Source organism: Phalaenopsis equestris, unplaced genomic scaffold (genome assembly GCF_001263595.1).
Source record: "Phalaenopsis equestris unplaced genomic scaffold, ASM126359v1 Scaffold000107, whole genome shotgun sequence".
NCBI classification, from domain to species: domain Eukaryota; kingdom Viridiplantae; phylum Streptophyta; class Magnoliopsida; order Asparagales; family Orchidaceae; genus Phalaenopsis; species Phalaenopsis equestris.
The window spans coordinates 2,998,658-3,011,599 of NW_018164549.1; the positions used below are offsets into that span (position 1 = coordinate 2,998,658).

A 12,942-nucleotide genomic window follows, 5' to 3' on the forward strand; every position below is an offset into this window, starting at 1 on the left:
AATAAAAAAAAACTGAAAATTAAATCCAACATACCCTTTACTCAAATTTTATTTATTCTGTCCTACCTACCTAACGTAGATCTAAGTTGCAACCAAACAACGCTCAAGGAATGTTAGCTAGGCTTTAAATTTACTCCACATGAGATACTTATACAGCAACTAATCAGGTAAGACTTCAAATCACCAATTACATACAATAAGCTGCAAAAAATCTCAGTCAAAGCTTCATGCCCACATAAAAGAACAAAAAAAGGCCAAATTAATGAAGAAGGTAATAAAAAAGAATAATGGAATTCAAAATAATAAGCAAGTTTGTTTAGATAATACAGACATTCTCAAATGACTCGTTAAGAAAATAAACTACAGCGCTCATGATACAGACAAGTGCAAGAGAGGGGGGCAAAAAATTCAAATTGCATAAATTTCTCACAACCAACATGTTCATGTTATTAACAATAAAGTTGGTTCACAGAGAGAGATATAATCCAACGAATTTTTCACCCCTCTGCAAGCTTCTTTAAAATCCTCATTAGTTAAAGATGAGGACCGATCTCAGGCGAGAAGAAATAAAAACTGATTATAAACTTTAGTTCAAAGAAAATAAAAAGGATTTTAAAATAAAAAACGAACCTGGAAGGAGAATGATTGTCCGGGATTGAGCTTCAAATAACCCAGACAGTGGCCATCATCATCCTTTAATCTCTGTCTAAAATACTCTTCTTGTGAAATAAAAAACAAATCTTTTGAAGAAAACGAATCTCCAAATGGTACCCACTAATCCAACTTGACTGCCCCCATCCATATCCAGCCAAAGAATTTATTTACCAAATATCAATTTCTACTAAGCAACCAACTGATCCAGCTGCATCTGTTCCAACCAAGCCCCAAGCACAGCAGCATGGTCATGAGAATCAATCTGGCCACTTGAGTCATCATTAGGATTAGAAGAGCGGGATGCGAGACTGTCATGTCCGGCTGAAGTCGCCAATGGTTTCTCAGGGGGCGATTCCTTTACCAATGAATGAACCCAGGAAACATCAGGTTCTTCACCGCTGGAACGTAGCTCAAAGGAAGACGATCTTCTAAGCTGGCCCAAGTCTTCACCATTCACCCCCCAATCAATTGTTCTGGAAGACGAACCCAATCTGGACCAGGACGAGCTCACCGGCGAGCCCACAACTGCAGCTGCAGCAGCTCCAAGCTCACGGGAGCTGTGACTCCTCAGAGATTGCTGCTGTTGCTTCTCCCTCTGAGCAAATGCAGTAAGTCTTGAGCTTAAAGGGGACGCTGCATCCAAGCTTCTAGGAGACATCCTTCCAGGAGAAGATAACCCGAGAGAGGCCTGCAAGAGTGAGGAATGTCCCGGAATAGGTTGATCCATGGTGGTTTTTGGTGAGAACATCCCGGTTTTTATAGGTGAGAGAAGGCTTTGCTGCTGCTGCTGAAACTGATTTAGAATGGCAGCTTTATGAGAAGGAGAGAACATAGCTCCCTGTTCAGAATTATTATATCTCGGAGATAAAGAGAGCTCAGCTGAGAAAAGATCATCAAGATTAGAGCCATTCAAGTTCTTCGATCGAGCTATTCTGTTTCCAGCAGAGGAGCCAATACGTGAGATGAATAAATCATTAATCAACTGCTGGGTTTCATAATCCTGCATCAGGTAGTCATCCAACTGTATGTCTCTCGCATTAAGAGATGACCTAAGCCTGCTAGATTGCAGATTGCTTCCAGGAAGGTGGAGTGCGGGCACATTAGGCTGCTGCCAATTGAGCGAATTGTGAGAAATTGTGTTGGCAGAAGGTGACATGGGCGGTGTAAAAGAAGACATAATAGCTGAAACAGAAGATGGAGAGCCTGGCATTAAGCCCATTGCAGATGACACAGAGGACCTGGGAGACGGAACAGCTGAGCCAGTAGATATGTATAGAGGACGGAGCTCTTCATTGGTGTGAGCGAAAAAACAAACCCTTCTTGCGCAGTTAGTGCCGTCCTTGCAAAGCCTCGTGCGATACTGAGCAGGGTGAAGCCAACACTCAAACACCCCATGCGCATACTCGCACATATCTCCTCTCCTACATGCCCCTTTGCGAAAATCAGGGCAAGGAACACAACTGTAATGATATTTCCTCGGGTCACGTCTCCGTGCGTTTTCCCCTGGATGAACAAAGGGGCACTCTGTCCAATCATGAGAATAAGCCCTGGAGCAAGGTCTAACCTTGAAAGAGAACATCCGGAACTCATCTGTAGTATAGGCACAGTTTTTTATATCCGGAAGGGATGGATCAATAGGATACTCTTTCTTTTCCGGCATAGATGGGAGTTCTTGAAATTTTCCAGTCATGGGAGAGGAGGTAGAATCCGAGGAAGGCGAACCATCTTCCTCTGTTGAGGATGACAGTGAAAGAGAGTTGGATGCACTTGTAGAAACCCGGAGGGATTGGTGATGAATTTCACTCACTGCACCACCAGAGCTTCCCAGAAGATCTTCAAGTGCGGCCTTCACATTAGAAAGTTTACGAGGGACAGAAATCACATCAACTGGCCGGTCACCATTAGCATCGACACCATTAGGGTCAGCTCCAGCAGACAGAAGTATCTTTACAGCCTTAACAACATTCAAGGAACCACCAGAAGCAGCGCAATGGAGGGCCGTGGTTTTGTCGGGGCCACAGTAGCGGTTTATATCAGCAGATGAGAGTTTAAGGATCAAATTGAGCACATCAAGGCTGCCATAAGTGGCCGCTACCATGAGGGGAGTACGCCGCTCGATGACTTTCTTACGGCCATACCAGTCTCCAACAGCGTCAACGGCAGAGGGGTTTCGATCGATATATTCTTTGAAACCATCCACATCATTGTTAGCTGCAAGCTCCAGAACGCTTGCAAAAGTATCATCGATCTCAACGTTAAGGCCATTCATTGTTTTTTTCAATTCAGTTAAGGATATCTTGGCAAGAAGAAGATGACGAAGATTGCAATAACTTTATTTGTTCCAGACCACCGCACATGCTTCCATTCAGCATAAATTTTTCCTGGATAAAAACGAAATTGGAAGGGAAGCAGTCAATAAGTTTAGATAGCTAAACTCTACAGCACCATCAACATAGCGCCCAAAATCTAGACCGCTATTTAAGATCAAAAGCAAGCCCATCTAGTTCTTGTAAACATTTTAAAGAAAAGATCGAGCATGTTCCCAATCTTATAAGTCGGCTCAAACTTAAAAACAATCTAAAAGCAAAAATCATTTATATTTTTACAATTCAGTTTTTTGCTTCATCTCAACAACAGATTTAAATAATTCCATGCATGAATACCATATCTCTAAAAAAAAACATCATTTAGAATCACCAAGAAAAACTGAGATCAACGAAACGATCCCAACAAAAAAGAAAAATCTAAAGGCCAAAGAGCACAAAGCATTAAAGTCTTTACCTATTCCCGGCAGATCAACACAGACCCGGAAAAATCGCCATTAAATCTTCGCCGATCAGCTCAAAAGCAATCGATCTTCCACTGATCCGACCAAGATACAGAGCAAGGAGCTCTCAGCAACACAAAAGTCAACCCGATTCAATCAAGGAGTAGGGCTCGCAGCGACAGCGGAGGAAAAATCGAGAAGAAAAGCGAGAAGAGAATCAAAGAAGGAATCAGAGCTTCCTCCGAGTCTCGAAATGGCAGCGAAATGAAACGCTAACGCGAATGAAATGAGAGAAGTGAATTTGCGGGCCGCGAAATTTAACTCCGTCGGAACTGGAGATGAAACCCATTCGAAATTAACCCAAATTCACCCGTCATGCGGATTGGAATCACCGCAGAATTCAAATTTTCAATGGAGAGGTGACCGGCTAAGCCGGTGGATGGAAAATAAATTAATTTGATGCCGCCTTAGAAAAATGACAAAAAGGAACAAAATTTACTCGTACATATATCTGAATATTAATGAATTCCTTTAAAAATAAATATATTGTTTATTATAAGAGAAAAATATTAAAATAATCCCGACTATTTAATTAGATTATTGTGGCCCCATAATTTATAGAAATGTCAAAATAATTGTACTTATAAGAGATTGTTAGAGCACAGACTATTTTGACACTTCTACTGTGAGATTGAAGAAGCCTAAATTGTGTAGCACTATTTTGGCGCTACTCTTTGTTATAAAAATGGATGTTGGGATATAAATGAATTAATGGACTTGATGAATAAATCCAAATTGACAATTAGTGCTTAATCATATTTGTTCGAATTAGTAAATCAATAAATTTGAATATTATTTCAAGAACTCGAAGTTAAATTAATCAATTTTGAACATAATTCAATTTGTTTATGAAAATGTATGAATAAACTCCTTTGTTACTCCATAAATAATTGTTAAATGTTTTATATCTAAATGATGTATTATTTAAATTAAAACTATTTTTAAGAAAAAATTGTTTAATTATACCAAATTATTAATATATAGTAATATGCACACAATTTTAATGTTATTTTTTTGTATTTCAAATTTGTTTGATAGTACTTGTTTATATTGTCTGATTGAAAAAAAAAATGCTTACAATTTATATATTATTTTATCTACTTAGTATAAATTAGTTGGATGTTAATTTTAAATTTATGTAATTATTTTTTATTTTGATTTGTAAATGTATATACCAGAAATACCAGCACAATTCTCAAAAAGAACTATCGGCCAAGATAAAAGAACCTCATTTCAAGGTAATTAATCAACTGAAGATTAAAAGCCGAGCATGAAGTTGCGTCTCCAAACCCTGAAAAGGTTCAAGCTTTAAGGATGGTTCCCCATTCGGTAGCGACAAGACCGATTGAAACTGAGGCGTGAATTATCCTAGCAGGAAGTCTCATCAAATATCCTGCGTAGGCTATGACAGGATCCGCTTATGACCTTATAAGGTTGGGAGATCCAACTGAGGCGATGAACCACAAGCAAGCGAGACACGAGTCCTGTAAGACTTTAACCGACATAAAATGAGCCACAACTCACTATGAAAAAAGCCGGTCAATCACATTCGACCGACCAATCACGGGTTTGGACCGAACGAGCATCTCACAACTGATTTCTCCAATCGAACGTGCACAAAGACACGGAGCAAGATCATCATACGGTCGAACACCTCGACCGACCAACGCTTACTTTAGAGGACACAAGTGCCACTCGGCCTGTTGCCTCAATCAATTGACTTCAAGCCAACTGACCAACCAATTACCGCTAATTCTGAAATTCAAATTGTAATACAAATATGACATAAAATTCATACAATCAATTAAAGTCTCAATGACATTAATAACCATTTCCATAACAGTTCCCTCCTTTCTGTAATTGTATAAAACATACTTATATAAGTACAAGATAAACATACAAATAAAGTGACATTCCCTTAATTCTCTCTACAAAGATCCCAAATTTATTCTACTCATTCTTCCTTCTCTTATTCACTCGGCTCTAACTCTCGAGGCATGATTTACAAAGGAAAGACTAGGATACAACATTCTGAAAGATGGTGCGGTGAGCTTGGACATGCCCAAGACTAGAAACGAAGCTCACTACAAAGGAGAAAATTACCAAAGAGAGATAGTGTGCGTAGAACCCAATAAGAAGGTTACACAACCAGACGTCCAGACGTAATGTTAGGGGTTGCAAGCCTAGTTGACTCTTATGATGGAACAATTTGAGATCCTTTGGGCAACAATCACCTAAAGGAATGACCATACACCTCATCTGGAGGCACAGCCTCAGGGTGTTTGCCCTCAGAGGCCCCAACAGGGCAACCAACTTGTTCCTGACACCCAAGTTAGCAACTAGTGGACAGAGAGACAAGACGAGTACTAGCACACTGACACAAGCTCATTCACAGAAGAGCGGATAAGGGAACCTGTTTAGCTGCTCGAGGAAGTGGCATTCACTCAGCAAATCAAAGAAGTGGTACCCCTACCCAAGCTGAGGGTCTCTAGTCTAGACTACTACAGAGGGAGGACCAACCCGATCGACCATGTAGCATCTTTCAAGTCATCGGTTGGTCTACTTCAGGTTGACGTCACCATACTATGTCTTCTCTTCTAAACCCTCTAAAGGAGTCTACCCTGTTATGGTTTAATGGTCTGCCGAGTGAAATCATTCCGAGTTACTAAGAGTTCAAAAGACTCTTCAGTTCACACTTCTTTCATGTAGAAACCAAGGAAGGACTCGGACACCCTGCTCGACATCAGATAAGGAGAAAATGAGAGCCTCCGGGCCTACATCACCTGTTTCCATAACGAATTGTTGGAAGTGAGAAACTTTAAGTCTGAAATAGCTAAAACATACCTAAAATAAGGGGTCCAAAGTAAGTATTTTAGGTATGACTTAAACTTGTTTAAACTTGTCACTTTTACAGAAATGCTAGAAATGGTGAACGAGCACATACTCATCGAGGAATGCCTTTAAGACTCTCCGGAGGATAAGTCGGGATATTCCAAGCACTCTAAAAAAAACGAACGATAGGGGCACCGGTCACCAAAACAGTAACCCTCGATCCCGACATCAACGGGGAATCATCATAGCCGTAACTCGAATAGGTATTCTGAATAGCTGCAGCCCAATATTATGAGCAGTCGCATGATTACCGAAAAATACTGAGCATGACACCCCTCAATGTCTCAATGGTTGAAATAGTCCAATTCATCTAAAATAATGACCATTCAAACCAGCATCGCCGCTGAGATGCCCCTAGATTTGTGGGATCAGAAGAGGAATTGTCAGTGCCACCGCGGACACAATCACGACTCAGAGGAGTGTCATCATCTCCAGAATCTGATCAACGAGCTCATCAGTGTGGGAAAGCTCAAAGAGTTCGTAGTTGTCAGTGCAAATACACAAAGGAAATGAAAAATATTTAATATAACAATTTAGATAACTAAATACCAATTAATGAACATCCTAACACACATATACCATTAAGGGATTGTGCTAATCCAACTGTAGATGAAATTCACTTAATTATTCAAACTCCTGTCATAGAAGCTAACACATTTGAAATAAAACTACTATTATCCAAATGATGTAGAACAACCAGTTTAGGTGGATCCCATCTGAGGATCCAAATTTACATTTAGCAAGTTTTCTGGAATTTTGTGTTACATTTCATTATAATGGTGTGTCAAACGACGCTAGTAACTTTTTTCCCATTTCCTTGAGGGAAAATGCTAAAATGTAGTTAAACTCTTTAGCATAAAGATCTAACATAATTTGCGGAGACTTAGCCCAAAAATCCCTAACTAAGTATTTCCCACCTTCAAAAACTGCTAAACTTATGAATGATATTACTTCATTTTGTCAGTATGAATGTGAGTCAATATACGAAGGGTGAGAATGGTTTAAGGAATTTCTTTGGAAGTGTCCATATCACGTTGTGACCGATTGGTTAATTATTCGGACTTTTTACAATGGTTTAGTAGGATCCCTTAGATCTATTATTCATGTTGTCGTTGGTGGTTCACTCATGTCAAAGCTATTTGATGAGGCTAACTCTTTAATTAAAGAAATGACTACAAACAATTTTCAATGGCCTTCTAAAAGAATAAACCCTAGAAAGGTAGCTAGTGTGCATGATAATGATATGCTTTCAATTCTTACGTCTCATGTAATAGCTATTTTTAGAAAGCTAGATCAGTTTTGAGTGAACCAACCTCAAGTACCTTCATTAATTGAGGAAAATTCATTTGTACAAATGGTTGATTCTAACACTCCATCATTTGAGACCTTAAATGTAAGTAACATTGGGCCTAACAACCCTTATTCTAACTTCTATAACCCTGGTTGGAAGAATCATCCTAACTTTAATTGAAATAATAATTTTGTTGGAGAAAACCAACAATGGGATAATAGCCAAGCAAATCCTTCAGGAAATTGGAATGACAAGAGTAGTACCAACTATAGACTTTCTTATCTACTAGGCTAACAATATTCCACAATTTAAGAACAAGAATTTGTCTTTGGAGGATGTTGTATTACAAATATGGAATCAACTGCAAAGCCAAGGGCAACAATAATGAACATAGAGAATCAAGTGGGACAGATTGCTAACTTACTTAGCAATTGATATTAAGGTTAGAGGTTTTCAACGTTTACCATCCAATCATTTTTATTTTATTATTTTTATTTATAGATCAAGACTTATTAAGATGCATAATTCTAGGTATTCTTTTAATTAGTATAATAATCAATCTAATTATCATATAAGATGTCCTCTTGACCTTGTTTTTTACAATGCAATTTGGTTGGATTTCTTTCTTACTTTATTTTGCAAAATTTTAGAACCTTATTTGTTAAATCATGACTCTATTTTACTTACTTTATGTAGCTCTTTTAATGTTCATTATAGATTTATGTATAAAAATTATTAGTGCTGTCGTCGTGACTTTTATATATTATTAATATTGCTTGGAGAATTCCTGTTAATAGGGACTGCAATAAACTTCAGAATGTTAAGCTTTGTTTTAAGAGCTGGAATTGGAATTCCTATAAGGTTTTATCGCATTACATCGCCGACCTTATTGTTAAAAAGAGCAGAATTATGGCTTAGTTGGAAATTTATCCTTTATCTAATAACCTTTTAGAGGATGCCTCTGTCATTCAAAATAATCTTCTAATGCTTCTTCTTGTGACTATAAGTGGGCCAAATAAATAGTAAAATGTAATTGGCTAACTAAAGGAGAAGATGATATTAAGTTTTATATCAAAAAGCTAAAGTTAGACGTAATTTAAACTTTATTAAGATTTTAGTCTATGGGAATTAATTTCATAATCATGATGATATTATTCATGAAGTTATTTCTTTCTATTCAAATTTGTTTAATGTTCCTTATTCTAATAATTATAGTTTGGGAAATTCCTTTCTTACTAACAATGTGATTTCTATTGAGGATTCTTTGTTTTTTGTTCAAGATATTTCTAATGATGATATTAAAATGTCTTTCTTTTCTATTGGTTCTAATAAAGCTCCCAGGACAGATGATTTTACTTCTAAATATTTTGAATATGTTTGGGATATTGTTGGTAAGGATTATATTACTATTATTAAGGATTTTTTTCTTTACTTCCAAGTTTTCTGATAGTGTTAAGCATTCAACTATTCTGCTTATTCATAAGAGTTCTTCGGCTAACTCTTTCTTTGATTATCGTTTGATTTTTGTAATAATTTTTATAAAGTTATTTCTATTTATTGGCTAATAAACTTAAAATCATTCTTCCTAAAGTTATTCATCCTTCCAGGTTGCTTTTACTAGTGGTCGTGATATTGCCAACAATATCATTTTAGCAAATGAATTTCCTTCTGGATTCAATTCTACTAGATGTGCCAAGAAGTTTTAAGTTAAAATTGATATTTTAAGCTTTTGACAGAGTTAACAGATACTTCATAATTATGAGATTGCATAAGATTGGTATTCGTGCAAAATTTATAAATTGGATTTTTGCTTGTATATCTAATATTCATTTTTTTGTTATTATTAATAATTAATTAAAAGAATTTTCTCATCTTTGTCTGATTTAAGATATAGTTGTCCTCTTTCTCTCTATCTTTTTATTATTTTCGTGGATTCTCTTTCTATTATACTTGATAGACAATTGAATGATCTTGGTAATGTTATGCATATTAAACATTTTATTTATGTTGATGATCTTCTTATTTTTAGCAAAAACGATTCTATACATTCAAATTTTATTATTGAAAATTTCATAATTTTTTTCTATTGCATCTAATATTCAAATAAATTTTAGTAAATCTATTATTGCTTTTTAAAAAAAGTGTTGATGTTGCTTTACAAAATTAAATTTGTAGTTTATTTGGTTTTAATTTTAATAGCGTGCCATGAAATTATCGTAGAGTTGTTACAAATCCTTCTAAATTAATTATTAATGACTGTCATAATGTTTTAGATAAGATTCAGTCTTGGTTAGCTGGTTGAAAAAAGAAACTTCTTTCTGTTGTTGTTGGTAAAATTTACTATTTGGAGCAAGGTTTATTATTTGTTTTGTTCATCTTTACTTCATAAAGCTTTGAGAAAAAAAAAATTTCTTCTTTAATCTCTAAATTTCTTCATAATATTGATGATTCTAGTAAGCTTCATACTCTTTTTAGGAAGAATATTGCTTTTCTTAGACATGTAGGTGGTTTAGGTTTGTCCTCTTTAGATAGTATTAATACTATGTGTAAAATTAAAATTATTTGGAAAAGTTATAACTATCCTTAATTTTTAAGTAAATGGTTGTTTAACCATTACAATTTCTTATGACAGAAAATTAGTTATTGCTTATTAGAATTGCTTCTAAATTCAAATCTTTTTAAAATTTTCGTATTACTAATGATTTCTCTATGTTTTTTATTTGATCCTTAGTTGGGTGGTAACTCTCTTGTGGAAACCTTCCTCTTAGGTCCAAGTTAAATGTTATTGTTTATAATAATAGATGTAATTTCTCTGAAAATCTTAATGGTCCTCTTTTTTTGCATTGAGGCAATTAACAAAATTCATATTACTAATATTCTTACTTTTCCTTGGAAGAATTGTTTGTTTTTTTTTTAATAAAGAGGTTTATATTTCTCTTTATAATTCTCTTTCTATTGTTAATTAAGATATGCTTTCTATATTTGGAAGAATATTGTTAAATGTCTAAGAACTTTGGATATTTTACATATTAGAGGATTACATTTCAATTTAAATTGTGTTTTATGTAATAATTGCTTTGAATACCATTGTCTTCTCTTCATTGAATGTTCTTATTCTCATTTCCTTTTGAAAAAATATTTAGTAAATGACCATTCTTTTATTGTACCCTGATACATTTTATTTCATTTATTATGGCGATAACTTTGCTTGAAAATTTGCTAAAATGTTTTATTTATTATCTTTGCAAGTAGTGGCTTATACAATTTGGTTTGAAAGGAATTCACATATCTTTTGAAAAAAATGCTAAATCGTGGACTTTTACTGTCATTATTTCGCTGTTTAATTGGTTACAAGTCGAGGAAATAGAAATTTAAATCTAATATTCCTAACTCTATTAAACTTTTTTATTAATTATAAGTTCTGTTTTTTCTATCTTGGTTGGTTTTTATTACTATCTCTTTTCTATTCTTTATTATTATTTTTGTTTAAGTTTTGGGTTGTTCTTTATAATTCTATCTCTATCATATTTCTTTCATTGTTTTCTTATAATATAGTGTGTTATTTTGTATAGTGTACTCAGATTTTGTCATTGGTTTTGGTGGCAAACAAGTAAACCTTGTTTCATTAGCTGATGAATTTAATGGGCTCTAATAAACTTGTGTTTTAAGATATTTGTTCTATTTTTGTTTAAATCTTTGTTCTACTTTATTTCATCACTTCGTAGAATTTCTGATGTCTTATTTGGTTTCCTTATTTTAATGATGCTTTTATTTTTTCTTGTATTTTCTTACAGATTTACGTGGCTCGGCAAATTGTTTATATCCATGGAGTTGCAGATGATTTTACTACTTGAGGAATTTACACCAGTCGATCATCTCGACTAACAAGAGGAATCTCTCACTTCGTTGCTCTCTCTTCTTCTCTCTCTGTTCTTCTCTCTCTACACCAAGATACACCGAAGAAAACTCTACACCAGACGAAGGCGGAATGGCGGGAGCGGGAGATCGGTTTCCAACATAACATTAGATACTCTCTTGCTTTTTACATTATTAGGCCTTGTTTTTAGGTTTTAAGCCATGATGTTCCATTTCACACTAATTGACTTTGTCATTCTTTAAAACTATATCTTGGTATATTTCCTTATATTTAAATTTGAATGGAAGCTTGGTTCCAACCATTTATTTTTAAGAATTTATGCTAAGATTTTGCTCCTTTAGTTTGGTTGGAGTTAGTAGGTGTTCTTTTGGGAAGAGCTGAGCTTAATCATTTAATATTTTTAAATACCATAAATAGTTTTATTTTAAAATAAATTTAATAATAAATATGAATTTTTTTTTTAAAAAAATAAATTTCCCGCTTAATATACTACATATAAGAGTTATTATTGAAATGATTTTATTCTTATTAATTTATGAATATAAATATTTCGCAAACCGAATTTTATTTTAGAACCCAAAAAATAAGTGCGGTGGACCGGTCGTATGACCGGCAGGTGGACCGACGAAGCCGGACTCCATATAGTATCACATTTAGTTAATAATTGGGTGGAGTCCACGGGTTAAGCGCTTGGACAAGATTTGAATGAAAGACACCCTAACGATTGACCGCAAAACGGGACCAAGCTTCGGTGCACCTTAACAAGGCCGAAGGCCGTGGTTGTGATTCTGGGTTGAGACATGGGTAGATGTTGGTGACAATTGTGGCAATTGGAATTAATTATTTTATGAGGACTTTTATGAGTGCGTTTTCAACTTTTTTTTTTCAGGATGGTAATATAATTTCATATACGGCAGAGCCAGCATTATTTTTTTGGAGTGGGTCAAGTTAATGAATATCTATTTTTTTTTAAATATTAAAGAAATAAATATGTCACAAGAAGGAGGGTAAAATTAATAAAATTTTAAATTATATTAACAAAAAATATTAAATTCTATTATTTATATAAAAAAATTGTAAATATGACAGATTACCGTCACAACTCTACCTTTGATAGAAATCGTCGGACGGATATGATGTCTACAGATAGCGTATTGTCATCGCTTCCAAGGTTCTTCTCATCTGCTTGCAGAGAGGATTTTCCCGCAGGTGTGTTACCTAGGTCGACTCCCTCCATTAACTTCTCGGAGTTGCCCAAGCTTTGAAGGCAGTTGTCAAATGGACGTATTGCACTTCCTGAGAACGTGTTGTCGATGTTGCCTTTCCCCATGGGACACTACGTCCCTTCGTGAGGTGGGATGACCTTGATAGCCCTCCTTGTCTAATGTCATATTCGTCACC

The 12,942-nt window shown here is 35.2% G+C and overlaps 1 protein-coding gene across 1 annotated transcript; it reads right to left on the bottom strand.

Moving 5' to 3' along the window:
• Positions 1–263: 263 nt before the first annotated feature.
• LOC110020755 (zinc finger CCCH domain-containing protein 24-like) lies at positions 264–3,748 on the bottom strand. Its single transcript, XM_020718969.1, has 2 exons — positions 3,436–3,748; positions 264–3,035 (listed from the first exon to the last, which is right to left on the bottom strand). The coding sequence occupies exon 2, from the start codon at positions 2,921–2,923 to the stop codon at positions 842–844; it is 2,082 nt and encodes a 693-aa protein (XP_020574628.1). The 5' UTR covers positions 2,924–3,035; positions 3,436–3,748; the 3' UTR covers positions 264–841.
• Between the last annotated feature and the right edge of the window lie 9,194 nt (positions 3,749–12,942).